Source organism: Aspergillus ruber, assembly GCF_000600275.1.
Source record: "Aspergillus ruber CBS 135680 unplaced genomic scaffold scaffold00007, whole genome shotgun sequence".
In the NCBI taxonomy this organism is placed as follows: Eukaryota; Fungi; Ascomycota; class Eurotiomycetes; order Eurotiales; family Aspergillaceae; genus Aspergillus; species Aspergillus ruber.
This window is the reverse complement of record NW_024467303.1, coordinates 173,369-196,685: the sequence shown is the minus strand read 5'-3', so window position 1 is coordinate 196,685 and position 23,317 is coordinate 173,369. Positions and strand designations below refer to the sequence as shown.

Here is a 23,317-nt window from a genome sequence, read left to right as displayed (position 1 = left end):
CACTCAGAGGACGATGCTTGGGGCTGCCGTGCGGCCTAGGGCTGGTGGGCGCCTTGGCGTGGGTGTTGTTTTTCCGTTCCGGCGGTGCTTTTTAAGCCGCATTAAATTTTTCTCAGCTGTCTCTGCAGCTCTTTTGTATTGACAGCTCCAAGCTCAGCTCCAGAACTTATGTGTTCTGTTGATCATATTTTGCTACTACTAATATCAAGCCCTACACTCACCATCAACTAATCGGTATGTTCCAACAACACTGTCTTCCTCTCTTCACATGATGCGGTAATTTGCGATTGACCCAGTGTCTGTGAAGCCCTCGCCGGGGCTTCTTATGCAGCGCTGCAGCATGATATTCATTTCTTACATATTCTGATGCCCTTCTTCTGCCTTGTTGCCATACCATATCTGGTAGAGACTGGTGCTGACCATTCCAAGACAGGTTTCCTTTCTTTTCAGCACTCCCCAAGACTTTGATTCGGTACTTTCACTAGGTACGTGATGATAGTTTGTTTGCCAGCACCACTCCGAAGATTAAGACAACAGCACTGCCTAGATAGTATATGACGCTTTCGGGCGATGATAATTGCTTTTACACCAAGATCTCTGAGGACTTTCATTCATTACCTTTTTTTCGTCATTCAGCTTTTTGTTGATTGATGCTGACATTGTTTAAATTCAGGTTTGAGTCCGATTACTTAGCATCCGGTAGTTAGATGAAATTCATTGATCCGTTTTGCATGTCTATTTATCCATCCATTACATCTCGTAAACTTTTTCAACGGAACTGTAGTACGCTTTTGAAAGTTGGCTATATTATGTCCTCATAGCTCCATCTATATCATGCTAAATAAAACAAATCACTGAGCAGGTCCTGCCCGAACATAAATCGGTCCTTCACGACTCAGGACCCACATAAAAACAAACTGGATGATGTACGAGTAGAGGAACAGGAACTGCGTACGGCGGTTGCGCTGCGAGCGCGCAACGGTGTGCATAGATCCGGTGCGCATCGAAGCGTCGCTGGTCGAGTCGGGGAGCAGAACATACTTCAAGGAGCGGAGCTAAGATGTGTAAGTGATTTGTTACAGGACAGTTGCCATGAAATAGCTTACCAGGAAGAAAGCGTTAGCAAGGAATGTATAGATAAACACAACCCAGCCGATCCAACCGCTAGTCCCCTTCCCTGGAGTCAGGATCTCCGCCGTCACCAGTGTCGCAAGAATCCCAACAAATTTGTATCCTGAGTAAGCCACAAGATCCAAAAGCTGCGACTCATTGTTGATGGTCAAAATGTACATGGCCATCTTCAAGACCAGGATCTCAAACAAAATGACCGCAATCGCCGTCGTGGTTGTCGACCCAAGCAATTCTGGATGAAAGTTACCACGGAAGCCCGCCAGCATCGACGTAAGGAGAATGTAGGTGACGAGGGCCATGACGGGGATATACATGTCGGGCGAGTTGAGGTCATCGCGAGGAGGGAGGAACATGGACGAGTATTGCTGCTGGGAGATCTGGCCGTCGGGGCCTGCTGCTGCTGCTGTGAGGCGCGCTTGTTGGCGAGACCATGGCTTATGCCTCCACGGGAAAAGGACAAGAAGGACTTTATTCAGGACGTAGGAGTTGGAAACGTTGAAGTAGTGTTTGAGCGCGGGGATAGAGACGTAGCGATTGAACTGCAGAGCGATTACGTTAATATGTTTGCAATAGTACTTGTCAATGGAAACCTACGTTCTGTTCCATGTACTCTTGCCCAGCCGCCATCGCCGTCTTGCCGACTTGAAATCCCATCTGAGCCGTGGGATCATTGATGAACCCCCCAAACCCTGGGTTATATGTCCCACTGCCGCCCTGCACAGGCGACGGCTGATACGGATTGCCATAGCCTGCCATCTGAGGCTGCTGAGGTGCCGGTGGAGGTGGTGAGCGCATCATGGGCACGGTAGAAACATGCTGCGGTACAGGGTGATGAAGCGGAGGAGACTGTGCTGGCGGCGGCGCGAAAGGCTGGCGATACATTATGTTGTGTAATGAGGAGATAAGGGACGGACGGAAAGAAGAATAGTCGGGTCTGAGAGAATGTTTCCCCGTCGATTGTGTGACTTGGAGCGTTGCAGTATGGTGGTGTAGAGTGGTAGTAAGTAAGTAGTAGTAAGGCGAAGTCCAGAGTGTGTTTATACGTGGCTCAACTTTCCGCCGTCGGGAGAGCTGTCTCTCCGCTGCCTTCGCCGCAAATCTCCACCACGTCACTTCCTTCTGAACTTCTTATTGTTGACAAACTTCTTGCAGTTCAGAATATTTCAATATGTTGGAGGCTTTTGAAATCCTGACAACCTCTGGGGTTGTCTTATGGTCCAGATCTTACGCCCCCATCGGTGCGCATGTCGTGAACGGTCTTATCAACGACGTATTTATCGAGGAAAAGGTTCTCAACCAGGCCCCGACAGCAAACGGTCCTTCCCCTGTGTTCAAGAAAGAGAAATATACCCTGAAATGGAGGAGAGTGAAGGACCTCAACTTAATCTTTGTGGTATGTCCATCTGTCTCTGGTGTCTGCCTATCGCGGCGACTGATCTCCCCAGGCCGTCTACCAATCGCTGCTTCACCTTGGCTGGATCGACAAGCTCCTGGATAACATATCAACTATCTTCATCGATCTCTACAAAGACCAACTGAAAAGCTCGCGCGCGACGGCCATCGAGTACAAGTTCGATAGGTATTTCAACCAACAAGTCCAGGAGCTGGAGGACAATACGGCATCTGCACCTGTCGAAGTTTCCGTCGCAGACGGAGAGGACAAGAAGGATCCGTTTGTTTCGTCTGATAATGGAGGACCACCACCACCGCCAGTACCTGGCCTTCTGAAAGCGCAGCAACAAGCTGCGCCGGGCGTGGCGACCTCTGATGAGGATACGCCACCCCCGTCTCGGGATACTTCTAGATCACCAACGCCTGCGAGCCGTATAATCACCGCGAAGGGAGGCCCAGCTGGCCGTGTCTCTCGCCGCGCGCGCAAGGCTGCCAGCGCCAACACTTCGTCCGGCGATGAGAAAGTTCGAAAAGGAAAGGGCTCCAAGGGCGAAAAGAAGAAGCGCAGATGGGATGCGGATGGGCTTGCTGATGAGGACGACGGCGAGGTCTTGGATTACTCCGTACCTGCTGATGGCGAAGATGCGCCAACGGCAGCCGTGGATGGGGTTTCTCAAGATTCGATGGGCCGCAGGACCGGTAAAGGCCAATTTGTGCTGAAGGATCTGGGCGAGGAAGTTCATTCAATCCTTGACAATGCGGGTACTGAGGATTCCAAGTCGAATCAGTCTTCTGGCTTTGTTGGATCTGGTTTCAGCGCAATTGGCAACATGCTGCGCAATGTTGTGGGTGGAAAGGTTCTCACCGAAGCCGACTTGGAGAAACCTCTCAAGACGATGGAAGATCATCTTTTGAAGAAGAATGTTGCACGTGAGGCAGCAGTGCGTTTGTGTGAAGGAGTCCAACGGGAGCTTGTCGGAAAGAAGACGGGCAGTTTCCAAAGTGTCGATGCTGCGCTGCATCAGGCCATGGAATCCTCTCTGCGCAAAATTCTCACTCCTACCTCTTCTTTGGACATGCTGCGTGAGATCGATGCTGTCACCTCGCCGACCAGCAAGGGGCAAACACCTCGTCCGTATGTCATCTCGATCGTGGGTGTTAACGGAGTCGGCAAATCGACCAACCTGGGCAAAATTTGCTACTTTTTGCTCCAAAACAACTACCGTGTGCTCATCGCGGCATGCGATACTTTCCGTTCCGGTGCCGTTGAGCAACTCCGAGTCCATGCACGGAATCTGAAAGAGCTCAGTGCTCGCGAGAACGTCGGAGAAGTCGAACTCTACGAAAAGGGCTACGGCAAAGACGCCGCCAATGTCGCCAAGGACGCAGTCGAGTATGGTGCCGTCAACAAGTTCGACGTGGTCCTAATTGACACCGCTGGTCGCCGCCACAATGACCAACGCCTGATGTCGTCGCTGGAGAAGTTCGCCAAATTCGCCAATCCCAACAAAATTTTTATGGTTGGCGAGGCTCTGGTTGGTACGGACAGTGTCATGCAGGCGCGCAACTTCAATCAGGCGTTTGGTACTGGTCGGAATTTGGATGGTTTCATCATAAGTAAATGTGATACGGTTGGTGATATGGTTGGGACGCTCGTGAGCATGGTCCATGCCACTGGTATCCCTATTGTGTTCCTAGGTGTTGGGCAGCATTATGGGGATATCAGAGGGCTGAGTGTGCCGTGGGCAGTCAATTTGTTGATGAAGTGAGCGTTCACGATAGATTATAGACATAGCATTCTCTTGATTACTTGGATAAACCTATAGCCTTTTAAATACACAATGACATTAAAAGAGAAAAATAATACAAAAAAAAGATAAAACAAAAAAATGACCGACGCAGGGGTCGAACCTGCAATCTCTTGATTCGTAGTCAAGCGCCTTACCATTGGGCCAGCCGGCCTTGTTGAAAGGAGTTCAATGTAAGTTGAACTATAACTCAAAACAACGCATAACCTCAAACTCATATGCCAGCGATCTCCCACTCTTGCAGCCTCTAATTCGCAGAAGAAACAGGCCCAGATCGCAACGAATCTGCAACGAACATTCTCTTGCATGAACAATTATTAATGGCGCATTCTTCACTGGACAACTAATCGACTAGTCCAGATCAGGAATCCTCCATTCCGCTTACATCACCCGCCGGTCTTAGCTCATTCTCCCTCGATTGCCGCTTGATTTCGGTTACGCTCTTGCTGCAGTGACTGTGCTTTTTTGTCAGTCTCATTTTGGGATATCTCTCATGGTGACTGCTGTATTTGTGGCCTGATATCCCATAACCAATCCGCGCGACGACCCCTGCCACGGGCAATTGGTGACCATTGTTGAATAGCGTCCGGGGTGCTGAGGCGGTTATACCGGTTCTCTGAAGCGCTGGAAAGGATACAACAAACGACCTAAAATGAGGTCGAATGAGCGAAACCCCCTCCAGCGACGACGGTCGTCAACACAGCACTACCAGACCTTCGACACGCCGCCACCGAAATCACGCGGAGGAGGACCAACATCCGAACAATCCAACGCCTCGGTCGATGGCCCGCGACACAACAACCATGAAGGATCCAGCTCCCACCATTCGGGCCCAGAGTCCCCACTCCCGAAGAAACAAATGGCCATGTTAGCGGTGATCGCGTTGTGCGAACAGACGGCATTCAACTCGATCAGTCCCTACCTCCCCGACATGGTGCTTTCGTTCCCCGAAGTGGAATTGAATTCTGTGGGTGTATACGTGGGAACGCTGGCCTCTGCTTTTGCGCTGGCGCAGTTCGTGACTAATTACTTCTGGGGATGGTTATCTGATCGCGTGGGGCGGAAGCCGGTGATTTTGCTGGGTACTATCCTGACAGCGGTGTCTTTTCTTGCATTCGGGCTGTGCAGGACGTTATGGCAGGCGATTCTTGTGCAGGCGGTGATGGGTGCCGTCAATGGTAATCAGGGCTTGGTGTCGACCTGCCTAGGTGAGATTACTGACCGGAGTAACCAGTCAAAGGCGTTCACCTATCTTCCAGTTATTTATGGTATTGGCGGTGTCACGGGTCCTCTTCTAGGTGGTTTGTTGATTTTCGAGCGCAACCCGTTGAATAATAGCGAACCGAACCCGTTTCCATACCTCATGCCGAATTTGATCTCTGCGGTTGTGTTGTTAGTGGATTTTATTCTGTCAATATTCTTCCTGGAAGAAAGTCTTGAAGATGCAGATGCGTTTCCTAAGTTTCAACGCAAGGTTCGCGCACTGTTCACGTGGATATGGCAATACACGAGCTTCGCTAAACGCGCGAGATACGTCGAGCCTCCACACTATCACCAAGTCCGGAATGAAAGCCAGGACCATGATAGCGAGCTTGACTCGGCGTCTGAAGCGCCAGATGATGAAGATAATCAGCATGAGCTTATGCCGTCAGAGCTTTGGAACCGGGATATTATCCTACTTCTTGTGTCGTATCTAATCTTCGCATTGTGCAACATCTCGTTCAATTCGCTCTTCCCAGTCTTTGCACAAGCCAAGCCGCCACTGGGCCGTGGACTTACGCCATCAGAGATTGGTCTTTCGCAGGGATTTTCTGGCTTGGTGACCATCCTATTCCAACTCTGCGTTTTTGGAAAACTGCGGGACAAGATGGGTAATCGGTCGTCCTATCGAGCGTCGCTTTTTGGATTCGCTCTTTCGTTCCTCTTTTTGCCGTTTGTTGGGTATAAGGGCGATGATCCGAACGGTCACCTGTCGCAGAAGTCCGTCTGGGTTGCGATTGAATTTTGCTTTGTCCTGCTGATCAAGACCGTCGCTGCTGTTGGCGGCATCACCAGTTCCCTTTTATTGGTATGCTCCTTGCAATAGAACCTAGTGGCTTGCGATGCTAACAACCCCAGATCACCAACTCCGCACCCAACCACGCCGTCCTCGGTGCATTGAACGGCCTAGCCCAAACTCTCTCCGCCGCCGGCCGAGCCGCCGGCCCATTCATTTCCGGCGGATTATTCTCCCTCGGCTCCAAGATCATGCCCACAGGAGTGTATATGACCTTTGGCGTGTTCGCTGCCGTGTCGTTTCTGGGATTTGTCCTGAGTTTCGGTGTCCGGGGCCGCTCTCTCGAGGCGGAGGGGTGGCATAGTGATAGCGATGATAATTATAAGTCGGATGATGAGGAGGGTGATGCATAGCTTGATGCGTTGCTTGGTATGAATTTGTATACATGAGTTACGATATTTCTTTTGTTTATCTTGATCTTGGGTTGGGTTTTTAGATGTGGGTTTACACACGCATTTTGTATAGTTAATCGTGATGTATAAAAGTAGATTCCGTCCAGACAACTAAGACTAGGTTATATGACCTATTGAATTCCAAATACCCTTCTTAGCGAATGACAACTATGTAGCAAAAGTGAATAGACGACTTTCTCTCCCTCCTTTCAACGTCACTTCGAAGACCGACTAATCCGACATCCAAGCTATTCCAATTAAAGCAAGTCTAATATCATGGCTCCTTACGGATCGCACTACCAAAAAAAATCTATTACCTTTCCAAGCACTCATATCGTCATTATAAACCGAGACGAAAGCCTGGTTCCTGAAGTCCTGCGACGCACGCCACAAATATTCCATACTATACTCATCAACACAAAACCGCCGAGCCTCAAAGAACCTATAAACAGTCTGCTGCAGTCAGACGCATAGGGTAGCCTGCATAGCCACCCTTATCATGTTGGCTGGGAACGTAATCCGGATCAACAGCCCAAAACCACTTATCATCCACCCAGGCTTCACCATTCAAAACCAGTGCTCTACACAGTCCAGTTAACTGAACCTTGATTTCAGCCTAGTTCAGCCAGTTCAGTTCAGTTTAGAGAATCTCTATGAACTGCAGTTCAGTCCCATTAGTTGAACTGAACTGCAGTCTCTGAAGTCTGACTTCGCAGTTCTAGAATCTATATCATAATCTCCATCCAGGTCGTCCGACTATGTCAGATTGAGTTCCACAGACGGGGACATGGGCTCCATTGAAAGATGATAGATCAAATTTACGTAGATAAAGGATATCTTGGACCCTTGAGCCCTTTTCCTTCCTCAGATTACCCTTCATGTACGCGCCCAATTGAACTAGAAACCCTGCGAATTCGAAGCATCACTCAACCCGTGTTCTTTTTTTTTTTTTTTTTTGCCACAGTTCTAATGCCCTATTCATCTACTCTTCAAGATTCTTCTGTTGCCTCAGTTGAGTCATCACCACTGCTGTTGCGCGCCAACTCTGTCGCACCTTCAACTGATGATAATGCACCAAAGGCTGCCTCTGTTGCAACTTCCGTTGATAACCTCCCTCGCATACGCCTAGGAGGGAAAGACTATGTTAAGATATCACTCTTAGATGGTCGATTTCCTCGCCGTTCCTGGATCTGGCATCATGGATACGGCGTATTGGATTATGACACAAGCAAGAATATCTCCTGGGTCTGTCAGCACTGCGAGAATAAGAAAATCACTACAGTATATGTTGCTGGATCCACAAGCCCTGCAGCGTCCCATGTAGCTAAAGAACATCATCTTTATGACCTTAAGCAACGCCTAGAAAGCGACGCTGCTTCTGAGAACCATTCTTCATCCATCCACTTCTCTGGGTCCCTTGGTCGGCAGTGGATCAGATATTCTCAGGCGCAAAGAAGGTCAAAACTTGGCATCCTCGTGAGATTGTGATACAATTCCAAAATGCTCTTGTCAAATGGATTGCTGTTTATCAGGTTGCCTTGATTGCTATTGAAAATCAGGCTTTTCGTGAACTCCTAGACATCCCTTCAAAGTCTCTCTCTGAAATCCTACCCGAAAGCGGGAATACCGTGCAGAGATGGATAGTGGACTTGTATGAGACACGCAAGGCTCAAATTATCAGTGACCTACAAACCGACGCTGCCAGTCTTATCCATGTATAATTTGACCTTTGGACCTCACCATTCAATGGCTATGATGGCTGTTGTCTGCCATTATATTGACCAATCTGATAAGAGCCGCACAAGGCTTATTGCGCTCCGGCGTCTTCGCGGCAGTCACTTGGGAGAGAATATGAGCAAACTCCTAGTAGAAGTCATCCAAGAATTCGGCTTTGATGATCGCCTGGGCTACTTCGTTGCGGATAATGCTGAGTCAAATGACATAGCATTCAATTGCATCCTCAGGATTTGACTACCAAATCTATCATCTGATCAACTCTCTTATCATCGTCTCCGCTGCTAGGGCCACGTCCTGAACGTCTGCGCTAATGCTTACCTTTGGGGTCACGAAGCCGAATCTTTTGAGACTGAGATACTTATTAATAGTACTCTTGCAAGAGAACAGGCGGAGCTTCTTTCCTGGCGGAAACAAGGTCCTGTTGGAAAGTTACATAACCTTGTTGTCTTTATCAGACGGAGTCCGCAGCGGCGTGAGACATGGCAAGAATTAAAGTCAGCTGGCGAACCAGACCTCCAACTCATTCAGGATAACTCAACACGTTGGAATTCAGTCTATTTGATGATTCAACAGGCACTCGCAATGAAATACCGCATTCTCCTCTTCATGATTCGTAATGAGGAGGAAAAAGACGCCAAAAAAACAACCGGCTGATGAGGATGAATTGACTTTCGAGGATTGGAGAATTATCAGTGAGACCAGTGCAATTTTAGCGCCTTTCTACGATCAGACTAAGCGCTTACAATCCCGTGCTGTTAATGAGACCCATGGTTCTATTTGGGAATCTTCTCCGTCCATGGAATACCTTCTTTTCCATATAATTTGCACCAAAGAAGCCGTTGAAGTCGACTATGCAGTTCCTGAAAAGAGTTCTGACGATAGATCTACTGCACGATCCCGCCATCATATTAAAACCTCGCTGGACAACTGCCATGGGAAGCTTGATTCTTATTAACAATTACTTGACATGACACCTATCTATTCGGCATCTGTTGTGCTTAATTCGGGCGTAAAATGGCGCTTTTTTGAACGCCAATGGAACGAGCCTCACAAGCGCTTGTGGCTGACAGAAGCCAAGAAATTCATGAAGAAGTTTTGGGAGATGTCCTATAAAGATCAGACTGGCGAAACCCCTGATAATAATGGACAAGATATTCAAGCAGGTATTGAGAATCCCTGACGCCGTGAACCTGACGCGTTGGATCGAATTCTCAATCCGTCGGACTTTTACAATGGCCCTGCTTCTCGGGCACCGGAATGCTGTGAAAGAGGATATTGTTGAGACTTGTACTGTATTACGATATTACTATAAGGAGGACGGGATTGAGGAGGGCTGATACCATCACCATTCATAGACTTCCTATTACCAGATTAAGTTCAGTTCAGTCAGTTCAGTTCAGTTTTGACTGCTGAATTGAACTGACTGAACTGTGTAGAGCACTGTTCAAAACAGAACTCATAGTCTCCATCGATGTACAAGAAGACATTCCTCTGGATGCCCTCGAAAAGGCCATTGGTCTTGCAACCTTCATATAGAGATAACCCATGAATTGTGTCCGCAGGCAGAGCGCGAACTTTTCTTGAAGTGGTTGCGGACGATATCTAGTTGTGCACCCGTGCTCTTGCACAAATCTGCAACGCGTGGCCAGTCCAGGGACTGCAGTGTCCAGCAGAACTAGAATGCCATGGGCATGTCAAGTTCAGGCCACGTTATATACAGGATGTCACTCAAAATGTTTTCAAACTGGGCCTTTCGATGCGCGATATCAGCATGCCAACACACTGCGTAGCCCCAGGGTCTTCTTGGTTCGCCGCCCTTCTCTTCGTTCCATAACTTATGGATCCAGGAGTGTGCTCGCGCAAGCTTCTTCTGGCATCTTACTTCTTCCGGATTGCCCTAATTAACTCTGATGAAAAACTGAAGGTTGAGTGTTGCCAAATTTTAAAATCTAGATTCTTACCACAAACCCTTTGAAAGGTTCGTGCACAGTCAAATAAGCAGTTCACCAGTGTCGCTGTCACCACTACTCTTTCTAACACCACGGCCGTCTTCAGGCATACACAGGCCATCATCCAAAGTCCAAGTTGAGATAACGTGCAATCAGGTGAACTACAGAATTTGACCTAGATCACAACGGCAAAAAACTGACTGATCGATAGAAAAAAGCTAAACCATATTAGAGAATTCAACATTATTATCCTCAAGTCATTTTTTCAGACAACCAATTCATACTAGTCTATCATCTTATGCTCACCATTGAAGATGGAACCCGGGGGTAACCCGCCAAGCACATCACCTCTAGGGTGGTATGAGACAACAGCTGATAGTGACGGTTGTCTAAGAAAACTCGCAGATATTATAAGATGAGCCCGCGGACTGATTTATCAAGTAAATGGAAAGATGGCACAGAAGGATAGTGCGGAGAATTGTGCAATCCAATCAATGACAGAGAAAAATATTCTACAAAAAGCGAGATACCAAGCGAGTTTCAGATTCGAACGAGACGGGGAGACTACTAATACATGGGCGTGCCATACAGCATCATGCCCTAGACGAGGATACCATATCTGCAACAAAAAGGTCCAACACTTCACGCATGCTGTAAGTGGAAACCTCAGTTCCTTCCACCAATCGCTTGTGAATTATGCAACACAAAATTTCAACTTCTGCGCAACAAATCTATTATTTGTCCAGAAAGGCGAGCTCCTACAGAGGTCAAATGACAGAAACCCCCCTCACTAACCGGCTCAGCCCTATCAGTGGCCAACGCCTACAACAACCTGAAAGCCTCACACAGGAGTGAGTTGGTTTTCAAATGGCCTACAGCAGATAGTATACGACTACGAGGACGAGGAATTACAAGATTTTGCAACCGCGTTTCAATGTCAATGGAACTGCCCGACATTCTCAGATCCCCTAGATGGAATGTAGAGCTCGACTGGAGTTTGTAAGAGGAGACTGACCATATGGTCTTTTGCCGCCCACGTCTATATTATTTCGTGAATGTATTTGGTGTAAACACCTTAATGGCATTTGCCCAGATGTTATGGAGATTCAATGACCTCTTAATATCTCGCAGGTGGTATCGGACGGTTACCGGCTTATCTTATGTCGAGCTCTATCCCCCTCTATGGCCCACGATATGACCAGAGTATCCGAATGCCCTTACACGGCTAGTATTATCGGGGCTGATGTTTAAAAACGTATGATTCGTAACATGAAGCTTGTGTGCTTTGAAATCAGCCATGCTTATACAAAGGCATCCGCTCCATTGAGTGCTCATATCTCTCGCGGAAAAAGCTAATCGACACGAGTTTACTTCTCTGCGTGACTGTCACTACTTTACTACTGTTGTCAACATCATCTGCCAATGCCCATGTCATAGTCATATCATGTCATTTCTTCGGCCTCAGAGAACGACTGTCAATTATTGTATCTGTATTTATACTCGTCATCATGCAACAAGTAATCGAAACAAAACTAGCTAAACCCATTGATAAACCAAACCAAACAAAACAAAACACCGACCAAAACCAAACCAATCCCATATCCATGCGTACGATAATGTAAACCTCGAAACAAGCAACCATATAATAGCCTTAAAGCCCAAATCGTAACCTCATAACCACTAGAACCGACTAAGCCGGCTTCTTCTCCTCAACCCTAACCTGCCTCCTCCACGGAATATCCCTCCTAAGCAACATCCTCAACTCCGGCGAAATAACTTTCGTCTCTGCATCCTCATCATCTCCCGGTTCGGTACTAGCACTAGCGCCAGCACTAACGCCGGTACTTGATCCCTCTGGAGCTCTTGATTTGCCTTTATCCGTTGGCGAGGGTTTTCGGCGGTGCGTGATTGGGGCGGAGGGGAAGTTGTTCTTTTTGTCGATTGCTTGGACTGTGCGCTCGAAGCGGCGGAAGAGGGATTCGGCGCGGGTGAGGAGGGGGATTAGTTCCATTGAGTTGGAGAGTTCGTTTACTGTCCTATGTTAATGTCGTCTTTTAACTCAAGGTACAGGAGGGAGAGGGAGCGTACTGTATTTAAGAACCTCATCAAAATGCTTCAAATGGTCCATGATGACATCACGATGTTTTTCGAGAATGGCCAAGGCGAAGAATAGATGGAAGCTGCTGGAGAGATAGTCCGTCCAGAGGGATTCCCAGAGACGTAGGACGTCTGTCCATTCAAATTCGCGCTTGTACCATACGATCAACATGCGGAAGAAGAAGAAAAAGTTGGTGCTGTCGGCGGATTGGAGATGAAGGTAGAGTTGAGGGTCCATCAGCTGGACGAGGTGGTCGATGGTGAGGAGTTGAGTGCGCATTCCGGACTGGTCGCGGAGGAAATTGTGTTCCTGCTGTTGTCAGCCGAGTTTAATGAGTGATTGGTAAAGGGTGGGGGGCTACCATTCTGTCCATAAACCCAACGAATGCCCAGAAAGCGACGGCGTCGTCTTGCATGACAGCGTAAAGAGGGGCGAGGAGGTCGCTCATTCCCTGAACATAGCCCAGATCCGGGTTGTATTCGTTGTAGGTCAGGAGCATGTCTTTCATCTGTTCCATGTGGACATTCGTGCCTGTATCTGCGAATGGAGAGTCGGGATCTGGATGGGGAATGTCTTCTCCTGCAAAAAGCGGAATCGTGCGGTCTGTCCGGTGAACATCTTTTTCTGCGTGGTGTTAGTACAGTGTTATTAACAAGCTCGTACGGCGCCTACCAATCCGGTTCCTCTGCTCTTTCCAGTGATCAAACTCCTCAGCCGTCGAAGTTCCTTCGATCATTCTCTCCCACCAGGCACCTTTCAGACGAATATACTCATCTCGTTTCGAGTTCATCAGCGCCTGACGCTCATCATAGCTGCTGTCCCACGGATACACTCCCAGAAGGAAAAGCCATGCATCCTTTCGAACACCGTCGTTTGGATCCAAACCTCCATGGAAAATTCTCTCCGTGACCTCATCAACCGTCACCTGCAGCCGTCCGGATATATCGAAGAATCCCTTCCACTCCTCTAGGGTCACGATTTTGCGTCGTTCGTGGATGCCCATCGTCCCAGTCTCCATTTCGAGAATCTCAAACTCTCCCACAGAGCTATCCTCCATCTCAAGCACGTCCTTTGCAGTCCATATCCGCTGACTCCGCTCCCTCTCGCTCTGCTCCGCAAGACTCATCGCCCAACGCGCCAGGTATATCCGCGCACTATCGAACTCATCCTGCAGCGTCTGAACCTGAGGATTCTTCATAAGACGACGAATCTGTGGCGGAATGCGAGGATTTTCAGCGATATCGTTAGCAGTCCGTTTCGTAAACGTAGTAATCTTGCTCAACTGCTCAAGCACCTTCCACCTCGTCTCCTTGAGCGTCTTCATGAACGGATCCATCCCGCCCTGATTCTCTTGTTCTGCATTTTCGTCCCTCATCACCGGGCTTCCGAACGAGACCAAATCCTCATCCGACGGGTTGATCAGATACGCATTTTTCTCGACCTCCGAGCGCTGCACGTTGACGTAGTTCCGGAGCCATTTAAGCACTTCATCGCCGCCCCAGAACATGTTTCCATCGTCGCTGAACGGATCAAACGTCTCTTTGGTCCTCTTTTTCTTCTGTAGAATTGTCGACTCGCACTCGCTGTCGTGGAAAAAGAGCGCGGGGAAGCTATCGCCGAGACGGGTGTTGATCACTAAACTACCAAACCACCATCCTAGACTGGGCGGGCGCACGAGCAGCGAATATATCTCCGATAACGGGACCGCGAACGCATATAAACCGACGGGATCTTTGAGCGTCGTCGTCGTCGGCAGGGGAGGCACTAGGTATCTCTGTCGCGGCGATGACGATTCATCGGATAAATCGACTTTCACGTAGGTGTTGTATGCATCGCCAAGGGAAGATTCAGGGACCCAAGCGAGAAGGTAGGACGAAGGATCAGAACGTTTCGACGAGCTGGCGGGCTCTGGGCGATGGGCGGGTTTTTGCTGGATGAGCGCGATAAAACCGGGGATGTTATCTTTGGCGGAGGGGGACGGATGGACGTAGACCTGTGCTGTCAGTATAACCTAAGGACATCAGGGATAAGAAAACGAACCTTGCTCTTGGAGAATAGAAGTTTGACGCCTCTCCCCGATGCCGAATGGGCGATGGTGTTGTATTCGTCCTCCTCGTCGTCGCTGACGTCGTAGAACGAGGCCGTGGGCGACGGCGGCGATGGAGGAGGTGTGTATTGTACTCGTGAACTTGACATTTTATTCCATAGGGATGGTATTCATGTTTTCTAGATGAGTTGAAGATGGATGTTCGGTGATGAAGTGTCGGAGGAATGTCACGACGTCAGAGCGGGGAGTGTACTCCGGAGAACTTGGGCAGAGCAGTACAAGGACTATACGGAGTATCTTTATGGCTCTTTCTCAACGCCACTTTCGTGACCTAATCTATATTAGGTTTAGTCCATTATTGGGATATCTTACGATAGGTATTTGAATGTAAGTATACGAAGTTTCTGTGAGTTAGATGCTGTTTTGTAAATACCAGATGTTTATACTAGTATTTTGTTGTCAACCGCCAATCTTTATGGCTCTATGTAGACATTCTGGACGCATGATTTAAACGGAGACGAGGGAAAATAACTGGTACTATAAACAGTTTATCCACTAGCACTGCTAACCTGTGTGACATGTATGGTCAGATGTAAGCCTTGACCTTGCGACGCGGGTGAAGTTTTTCTGGAAGCTAGAATAAGGGGATGGTCTCCAAAAGAGAGTTTTGCAGCTTATTGTGTCTGCGTATGAAATGATTTGATATGCACTTCACGGGGCAACTGAGCAATCACCAAAGGTGCTCTATACTCCGCTGTAATTTCCTGCAGGTGCTGCGGACGTTCTATTTGAGTGGGCACTGTCCCGGGCTTGATAACTAGTAGATAAAACGAATAATACTCATCTAGACTAATCAGCCTATTGATGAGAATATCGGTTCCGGGGAAGAAGGAGAAGAAAAGAAACTATTTGACAAACCAATGGAAAACTATCTATTCATCGTGCGATCATATGTTGAAGGGCTAGGGCTCGTCATTTGCTCCTAGTGCCCCATCGGCAGTTGCTCATCAGCCGTTGATATTTTGTGTTGACCGTTAGCTGTCATAGGTACTGCAGCAGCAGTTCATTTGGAAATGAATTCTGCACGCCCTTCCAGTCATTAAGAGCACGGCAAGAGGATATGGTATGTGGGTGATTAGGGCCCAATTTTCTGTTGTACAGCCCAGAACAATTTTCCATTAGAGCCAAGGCACCTTGATGCTTGCCTCGGGACTTCCAGGTGTAGGCAAGGTTGTGCATGCTAATCAGAGTTGAGGGATGTTCATCCCCTAGCATTGTCTTCCTTGCCTACATTACTTGCATTTGCAGCATCTCAACCTCTGCAAGTTTCACATCATGAAGTCCGAGTATCTGTGCGATATTCAGGTACGCCTGCTCAACCATCTCATAACTCGTGCATGGGAGCCAGAACACCGAGGACTCCCGATCTCGGTCTCGTATGCGGTAAGCTAGCTCCAAAACCACCTGGGTCTTCCCAGCCCCCCCTAAACCCGTAACTGCGACCTTTTCTGCCCCCTTGTGCACTGTAATTGATTGTTCTAATTTCTTGATTACATCTTGCCGACCAACAAATCGTGGATTCCTTGCCAGTGGGACCATCCAGTGATAGACTCTATTGTTGTTCTTCTTCGAGCGCTCATCTGTACGGGAAACAGGCACGACTGACAACAGCAATTTTGTATAGGCAGCTGCAGTCAAAGCCGCATAGCCCTGCCACTCGTTGTGCTTGTGAGTGTCACAATAGTCATATCCCTCGGACCACAAGTGTCGGGAGCACATCCATAAGGTCTGCGGCCTCCATCTCAAAGCAGATGATCCATGCTGCTGAGCTAAAAGGTCTCTTGTTTTAGAGTCCTTCATAACCTGGTCTCCCGAAGCAATCAACCCATAGTGGATATGAGGTGTCCTGGTATCGCGCGGATGGTGATAGACTAATTGCTCTTTATCACAATTTTCGCAACTGCCTTTGTTGTCACCATGGGGATAGGTGGAACGAAATAAACAATCCGTCTGCTGACTTGGGGGAGAGAATCGGTTCTTCATGCCAGAATTCTGTTCAAGCACTTACTTTACTATCTTGGAAATGATATCCTCTTTTCTTATCATTTGAATTGCCTCAAGATGGGCCATATGCCTCAGAAGAGTCTGCGGTGGTGTGGTTTGTTTAAGATGCCTGTCGGCTCGAATTGTCCCCCTTGGACTACCTTGCCGTAACCATATTGGACCACCTCACTATACTTTCCAACCGGCTTGCTGGCCACCACATCACCCAATCGAATGCCATTGCTTGTGCTCGGAACCCCTCCCCCAATTCCCACCATCAGTCCAAATTGAATTCGGGGGAAGGTTGAAACCAGGTGAGATATAACGGTCGCAGCAGATACGGTTCCATATGTGCCAGTTGGTAGGCAAGCAATGACTATATAATGGCCGTTCAATTCACCGAGTACGTAGGCGTTCGGATCAGTAGAGGGTCTAGGCAGGGGATTTGGAGTTTGTCCACCACGACACTTGCCGCCGCCATCCCCAACGGCAAGGCACAGATCCACGCGATTGTGTAGTCATCGTGTGCCAAAGCCATCATGGTCAATATCAGGGATCAGTCAGGATCAGTCAGGCACAAATTGTCCAGAAAAAACGAGATGCCTAGATGTAGAGGATTTGTGATTGGTTGTGAGAGCATGAAAAAGAGAATCCATCAGGTTGGGAAGTGAGGAGGGGTATTCCAGCTATGTGTTCCTCCTACAAGGTGTGAATGCTCAACACCTAAACGCCGCGTTAGTGGCTGATATCAACAAACGCCGCCCAAGCAAGCAAACAAAGAAAGCACTCAGCGCGGCCACACAACCCATAGATAAAACCACTTTTGCCTGTAAATATATTTCCTCTTCTCATCTTTCCCGGATTCGATGTTCTTGTCGATGGCTACACTAGTTTAGATAGGAAGATCATTTCTTTAGTATCTACAAACTAGTCCGAGCCCGTGACATGATATCGAATCTCACCTTCCTTTATCTTTTCACACGCCTAATTTATTGCTTCGATCCTGCGATCGTGGAGATATAGTAGCGTGTCCCCCACACCGACTGAATTAATCAGATTGATGCCGACCGACCGACCGATATGAGGATCCTGGCCAGTATGGCTCGACCGAACAACACCGTTGCCCCTCTTGGGGCCAACCGAGACGAAGCAAATGACGATACCGACCGAGAGAACCGCCGATTATATATTTTCATTGATGGAGACAAGGACGAAGAACAACGCATGGTGACTTTAGAGGAGTTCCTGCAATTTGTCGCTGAGAAGCCTGAGTGGTTGTATGAGAAGCTCTGTTCGGTCCACCAACAATATGAAAAGCGCCTAAATGACCGTGAAGCCCAGTTTGCTGAAGAAAAACTCCGTGGCAAAGCCAAGGATGGAGAGATTGCACGGTTGCACCGTGAAATGGGTGAGCTGAAGGGACAACTCCAGAGCCAGACTGATAACAATGATAATGAGGACATGAATGGACTGCATCAGCCGGTTGATGATGTCAAGCAGCAGCTCGCTGAGGTGAGGGCTGAGCGTAATGTCTATGCCAACCAGATTGTGAGGACGACTATGCAGTTTTCCAGCATCAGTGATCAGGAATCTACACTGGCAGTCCCCAGCAACCGAGAGACCACCAAAATTCCCGATCCCCCAATGTTCACGGACGGCAAGGAGCCCCAATTTGAAAATTGGTTGGTCCTGATGTCCCGAAAACTCACTGGAAATGCGGACCACTTTGATACTCCCCAGCTCCGAATGGCGTATGTTGCTAGTCGCTGCAAAGGCAAAGCACGCAAGCACATCACTCTGCGTATGCGAGAGGATTCCAAGAACCCTTACGCTGACTCGAAGGATATACTTGACCACATGAAAATGATCTTTAGCGACCCAGGCCGTGTCATCATTGCAAAGCATCATTTTCGACAGCTGTATATGAAAGTTAGCGACAAATTCCATGATTTCCTCTCCGAGTTCTTGTATCTTGCTGCTGAAGCTGGCATTGCTGAAGATGACTGGAAGGATGAGCTTTATTACAAGCTGACAACTAAGGTTCAGAAGCTGTGCATCTCTGACCACATCAAGGACAGTACCTTTCAAGAGTTCTCTAGCGCCGTGTCCCAGACTGCAAGTCGCCTTGAGGTTATTAATCACCGGAACCAGAAGAATAGATCCTTCAACTTCTCCTTGACCAGCAAGGATACAACCAAGGGAGCCAGTCAGGTGATAGTCAAGAAGGGACTGGCCCCTCCCCGAAGCATTGGTCCAGTGGGGCCTCATACTGGAACCAACCGCGACCAATTGATGAAGGAAGGCAGACGCTTCGACTGTCAGAAATCAGGTCACCTTGCACGCAACTGCACTACTAAGGCAGTATCCTCTGAACTGAAAGAACTCGAGCAGAATGAGGCGTCTAAGATTGATAATTATGCGGAAAAATTCTAGTCCAGGAGAAAGTCTCTGACCTGGGGCTAGATGGTGTCGACTAAAGCGAGTTGGATCCTAGTCAACTGATTGGAGGACAAGGATAAGATGTAAAATAGTCAGATAACTTACAATAGAATCAGAATCCCCTTGAATACCTTGGCCGACACCGGAGCAAATGGTTATCCTTTCATACACACCAAATGCGCGGTAGAATTAGAGAAATTCTAAGGATTCCTACCCACCAACTGAAGATATCAATAGGCACCAAAGGGTACGATGGACGAGCGGAAGCAGCAATTACCCATACCATAGTGTGCCATTTGCTTATTGGTAGACAATGTTTCCTGAAGCAACCCGAGGCCAGAAAACTTAACCATCTTCCGGATGTGATATGGGAACTATAAATACCATGTGGTGCCCTTTGGTCTCACTAATGGACCAGCTGCTTTTCAGCGCTTTATCAACGAGACCCTGATGGGTTAATTGAACGAGTTTGTGACAGCATTTGCGGATGGTCTTCTGGTTTATTCCAAGGATGCAGTTGAGCATGAAATACATGTTAAGAAGGTGCTTGAGCGACTCCGTGCTGCTGGCCTGCAAGCCAGTATCAAGAAGTGTGGATTCCATGTAACAAGGTCTAAATATCTGGGTTCATCTTGACCACTGATGGTATTGGAGTCGACTCAGAGTGGACAGTAGTGATCCGCAACTGGGAGGTACCAACTACAGTCCGAGGCGTGCAGTCTTTCCTGGGGTTCTGCAACTTCTATCGACGATTTATCAAAAACTATAGCCGCATCGCGAAGCCTCTGGATTGACTGACCAAGAAGGATGTCCCCTCCGTATGGACAGAAGGGTGTCAGCAAGCCTTTGAGGAGTTGAATAAACAATTAACAAATGCCCCGATATTGCGACACTACCACCCTAATCCAGAGACAAAGTTAGAGACTGATGTATCAGATGGAGTGGTGGCAGGAGCTCTCTTCCAAAAACATGGAGAACTCAGACATCCAGTTGCTTACTGCTCAAGAGTATATCCGACTCAAAGCGCCTTGGAGTACTTTATGATTACCAAGAAGTTGAATGCTCGGCAAGTCTAACGGGTTGAATTCCTCTCCTGATTCAATTTCCTCGATCAGTACCGACCCGGTTGGGAAACCACTCTTGCCATAGCAATGCAGATGCACTCTATCTCTTCGCATCGCGACGGTAGAGGTAGCTGGTTAGAGCATTGTGGAAGGGTCGGCTCAGCTGGGCGAACACGAGGACATCTTTCTCGGTGTCCAAGAAGTCCGCGATATTCCATGGCAATTCCTCCGGTAAATCTGCTAGAATCATTGAATGTGAACTTCTCGAATTGACGGTATGCGAGCTTTCAAGCCGAATTTCAATTTGCAGGATAGGTAGAGTACCGGTTTTTATAGGTAAACGGCGAAAAGTAAGCGAAAGAAAGAATCTAAAAGTATAAAGCACTTATTTGAGCCAAAATTGTCTGGCACTTTAAAAAATATGAAGAGTATGCTGCGTAGCTGTGGATATATATGTGTTCCTATACAAACTTGATTTTCTAGAGCGACCGTGACTTTCCCCTTCCAGATGCCACTGCTTCTATGAGGGTGCTCAGGGGCTTGCTCAGTGAGTATTTTCTGTCACAGGTCAGTACTCGGTGAGCACTCAGGGCCTAGTAGTTGTATGTGTGTGTATGTCTCTATTTAACATTGAGGGTTGGGTCTTTACATGTAGACTGTCACAACCTGGCTTCCCTCGTATCGTACCTAGGGTTCTAGCTAGTTGCATTTCGAGACAGGACATTTACCCTAAGTGTCTTCCAAGTAATTGTATGCTCAATGACCATCCAGGTCCTCTGTATATCACGTCGAAGGTATCTCGCCCCCTCCAGGCTCCGTAAGGTAATCAACAAGTAGAAACGGTAAAGGTAACATAGAGAAACAAGGCCAACCGAGCACGTATGCTGGGGTCAAAGCAGTGACAGTCAAAAGTGCTATGAAGAAAAGTGGACACAGGTGAAACTCTAGCGCAGTGCGTTTTATTGAGGCTACCTTAGTCAGATCTACGCAGTGAGCAAACAGTGGAGAGGGGTGAGCACCAAAACAGAAAGGGCAAGCCTTCGAGCTGTCTAGAAAATCAAGTATGTATGCAATTTTGCTCTCGGCACTATCCACATCACCGTCAACTTTATATATCTGACACCGCTGTCACCACTACTTAACAGCCAAACTTGCCACATCACTCCTCAAAAAAAAAAAAAAAAAAAAAAAACAAAATAACAAAATGGCCCTCCCTCCAATCGCAAAAGCAACCCTCCAATCCGCCCTCATAAACGCCGGATCAAATGTCCTAGCCCAAGGCATCAAAGCTTATCGAGCTGAGGTATATACTCCCACACAATAACCTACAGCGGGGCAGATCTAACGGAACGGAAAGGTCCCCTTCGAATTGGACATCCAGACATTATTCCAATTCACCACGTGTGCGTTCATCCTCTCGCCCTTGACGTTTTTATGGCTTGAGGGGCTTGAATCATCATTTCCGGGGGAGAAGACCGAGCCCGACCTGAAAGACAAGGGAAACGAAAAGAAAGAAACAAAAACCAAGTTAAACATCCCCAATACCCTCGCCAAAATCGCCATCGATCAAATCATCGGCGGCGCCCTAAGCACAGCCCTCTACATAGTTACCCTCGGCACGCTCCGCGGCCAAAACTACGATGTTATTACCACCCAGCTCCAGAATGTAAGCCGCCCACCTCCCCCCTCTACCGGAATCCCACCCATGACTCGGTCGGTACTTTGTCACCCTAACAAGGAACTAATAAGAATGCAAAGGACTTCTACCCGCTCATGATCGCAGGCTTCAAATTATGGCCGCTAGTCTCGATCCTGAACTTTACCGTTATCCCCGCTGACAAGCGGTTGTTGGTTGGGAGTTTGGTTGGGGTTGTTTGGGCGGTTTATTTGAGTCTTCTGTCCGGGTAGCCTAGCCATTTTCCCCGGGGAATATTGTATTAGGCTTTCGGAAGTGGAATGGACAAGGTATGTGGGCAGTGAGATGTGTTGGTCGGCTGAGCATAGCATGGCATAACTTATGGGGCCAGGACTGGAACTGAGTCTGGGGCGGGGGCCGAAGAGTCAACCTGACGCTTGCATACGTATGAAAATAAGGATGAGGATGGATGAGTAGAGAAGAGCTCTAGATATGCAGGCTTACTTGGATTGGTACGAAGTGCAGATCCTGGTGGGGTGGCGCAGTGAACAGGAATAGAACTCGTCTATGGAGCATGGAGTACAGAATGAGTTGTGGAATGCGATGATTGCAGGCATGATTACTCCGTAATACAGAGTAAATTAAGAAAAGCAGATAATTATGTTTGATTGTTTGGAGAATGCGTGCTAAATATGGAGGATGACCTGAGATAAGATAGCTGTGCTGATAAGGTCTACTCTGTCTCTATTCCTCCTCGTATACACGAAGCCACGAATGAGTCTGTAATATCATGCTGGCCCTCTATAACCAAAGAGCAGTCCGAGCAAAATAGGTAGAGTATCATAGCATACTGTGTTTAATTGTACCATCAATAGACCATAGCCTGTAGAAAGCCAGCGATCGGGGCGATGTCTTCCCGTCCACGGCGCACATAGATCACTTACCCCATCCGGACTGCAAAGCCAACAGATCCACGCAAAAAGAAAAAAAAAAAAAAGGGTCCAAATTCTACATAGAAGCACCTACCAGTTCTTCATACGGCAATAGCATGGCACAAGGCCACAGCCATCGTAGTAAGAACCCGTAGTAAGAGCACCTAAACCGCCCCCATGGGTCCAAACCATGACATGACAGCGACAGAAATCCATTCATCATCCGCCATCCTTCTCATTTCGTCGGTCTCACGTCTACTTGTAAGTATCAAGACTCAGATTCGGCCCCTTGGGGTCGGTTGGCTGTCGAGCCTTGAACACAGCCGTGGTTGTAGTGGTAGCGGTCAGCGGGGTGTTTTATTTGGGAGTTGGCGTTGGCTGATTGTTTTGATGGTTCTTTTCAAGCCTTTTTTATTTGAGTTGGATAGAATAGACCTGAGCTGTTCTCCATCACATCTTCCACTCTGCGTATTGTTGAGTACTGTTGAACACTGGTCTTTGTCGCTAAGAAAAGGTAAAGAGGTACGTTGGACAATGAAGTATTGTCACTTTGGCTGATCTTTTATAAGTAGCATTGTCTTTGTCCTTTGTGA

The 23,317-nt window shown here is 48.0% G+C and overlaps 9 protein-coding genes and 1 non-coding gene across 10 annotated transcripts; 5 read left to right on the top strand and 5 right to left on the bottom strand.

The window, feature by feature from the left end:
* Positions 1 to 720: 720 nt before the first annotated feature.
* On the bottom strand, positions 721 to 2,254 carry EURHEDRAFT_410517 (protein transporter YIF1). The gene is made up of 3 exons (XM_040781376.1): positions 1,726 to 2,254; positions 1,107 to 1,670; positions 721 to 1,055 (listed from the first exon to the last, which is right to left on the bottom strand). The coding sequence occupies exons 1-3, from the start codon at positions 2,011 to 2,013 to the stop codon at positions 852 to 854; spliced, it is 1,056 nt and encodes a 351-aa protein (XP_040640425.1). The 5' UTR covers positions 2,014 to 2,254; the 3' UTR covers positions 721 to 851.
* On the top strand, positions 2,226 to 4,419 carry EURHEDRAFT_384964 (signal recognition particle receptor subunit alpha). The gene is made up of 2 exons (XM_040779635.1): positions 2,226 to 2,524; positions 2,577 to 4,419. Exons 1-2 carry the CDS (start codon positions 2,300 to 2,302, stop codon positions 4,290 to 4,292), a joined length of 1,941 nt encoding a protein of 646 aa, XP_040640424.1. The 5' UTR covers positions 2,226 to 2,299; the 3' UTR covers positions 4,293 to 4,419.
* EURHEDRAFT_336934 (uncharacterized protein) lies at positions 4,226 to 4,816 on the bottom strand. Its single transcript, XM_040778385.1, has one exon. The coding sequence runs from the start codon at positions 4,637 to 4,639 to the stop codon at positions 4,307 to 4,309; it is 333 nt and encodes a 110-aa protein (XP_040640423.1). The 5' UTR covers positions 4,640 to 4,816; the 3' UTR covers positions 4,226 to 4,306.
* Positions 4,414 to 4,485, bottom strand: EURHEDRAFT_t55. Its single transcript has one exon. It is a non-coding gene; the product is annotated as a tRNA-Arg (tRNA).
* Positions 4,719 to 6,930, top strand: EURHEDRAFT_475053 (MFS transporter). The gene is made up of 2 exons (XM_040785399.1): positions 4,719 to 6,399; positions 6,450 to 6,930. Exons 1-2 carry the CDS (start codon positions 4,984 to 4,986, stop codon positions 6,738 to 6,740), a joined length of 1,707 nt encoding a protein of 568 aa, XP_040640422.1. The 5' UTR covers positions 4,719 to 4,983; the 3' UTR covers positions 6,741 to 6,930.
* A 2,202-nt stretch (positions 6,931 to 9,132) lies between these two features.
* EURHEDRAFT_401174 (uncharacterized protein) lies at positions 9,133 to 9,471 on the top strand (the record flags this gene model as incomplete). The annotated part of the gene is made up of 1 exon (XM_040780064.1): positions 9,133 to 9,471. The coding sequence occupies one exon, from the start codon at positions 9,133 to 9,135 to the stop codon at positions 9,469 to 9,471; it is 339 nt and encodes a 112-aa protein (XP_040640421.1).
* A 2,417-nt stretch (positions 9,472 to 11,888) lies between these two features.
* Positions 11,889 to 14,870, bottom strand: EURHEDRAFT_410514 (GTPase-activating protein GYP7). Its single transcript, XM_040781375.1, has 5 exons — positions 14,604 to 14,870; positions 13,236 to 14,556; positions 12,925 to 13,187; positions 12,554 to 12,872; positions 11,889 to 12,496 (listed from the first exon to the last, which is right to left on the bottom strand). Exons 1-5 carry the CDS (start codon positions 14,757 to 14,759, stop codon positions 12,156 to 12,158), a joined length of 2,400 nt encoding a protein of 799 aa, XP_040640420.1. The 5' UTR covers positions 14,760 to 14,870; the 3' UTR covers positions 11,889 to 12,155.
* Positions 14,871 to 15,994: 1,124 nt separating this feature from the next.
* EURHEDRAFT_513993 (uncharacterized protein) lies at positions 15,995 to 17,191 on the bottom strand (the record flags this gene model as incomplete). The annotated part of the gene is made up of 5 exons (XM_040786227.1): positions 15,995 to 16,000; positions 16,024 to 16,627; positions 16,679 to 16,755; positions 16,815 to 17,085; positions 17,142 to 17,191. The coding sequence occupies 5 exons, from the start codon at positions 17,189 to 17,191 to the stop codon at positions 15,995 to 15,997; spliced, it is 1,008 nt and encodes a 335-aa protein (XP_040640419.1).
* Positions 17,192 to 18,114: 923 nt separating this feature from the next.
* On the top strand, positions 18,115 to 18,420 carry EURHEDRAFT_452544 (uncharacterized protein; the record flags this gene model as incomplete). The annotated part of the gene is made up of 1 exon (XM_040784046.1): positions 18,115 to 18,420. A coding segment is annotated over one exon (306 nt), but the record flags the coding sequence as incomplete, so codon positions are not given.
* Positions 18,421 to 21,360: 2,940 nt separating this feature from the next.
* Positions 21,361 to 22,064, top strand: EURHEDRAFT_451852 (Mpv17/PMP22 family protein; the record flags this gene model as incomplete). The annotated part of the gene is made up of 3 exons (XM_040783981.1): positions 21,361 to 21,459; positions 21,514 to 21,822; positions 21,915 to 22,064. 3 exons carry the CDS (start codon positions 21,361 to 21,363, stop codon positions 22,062 to 22,064), a joined length of 558 nt encoding a protein of 185 aa, XP_040640417.1.
* Between the last annotated feature and the right edge of the window lie 1,253 nt (positions 22,065 to 23,317).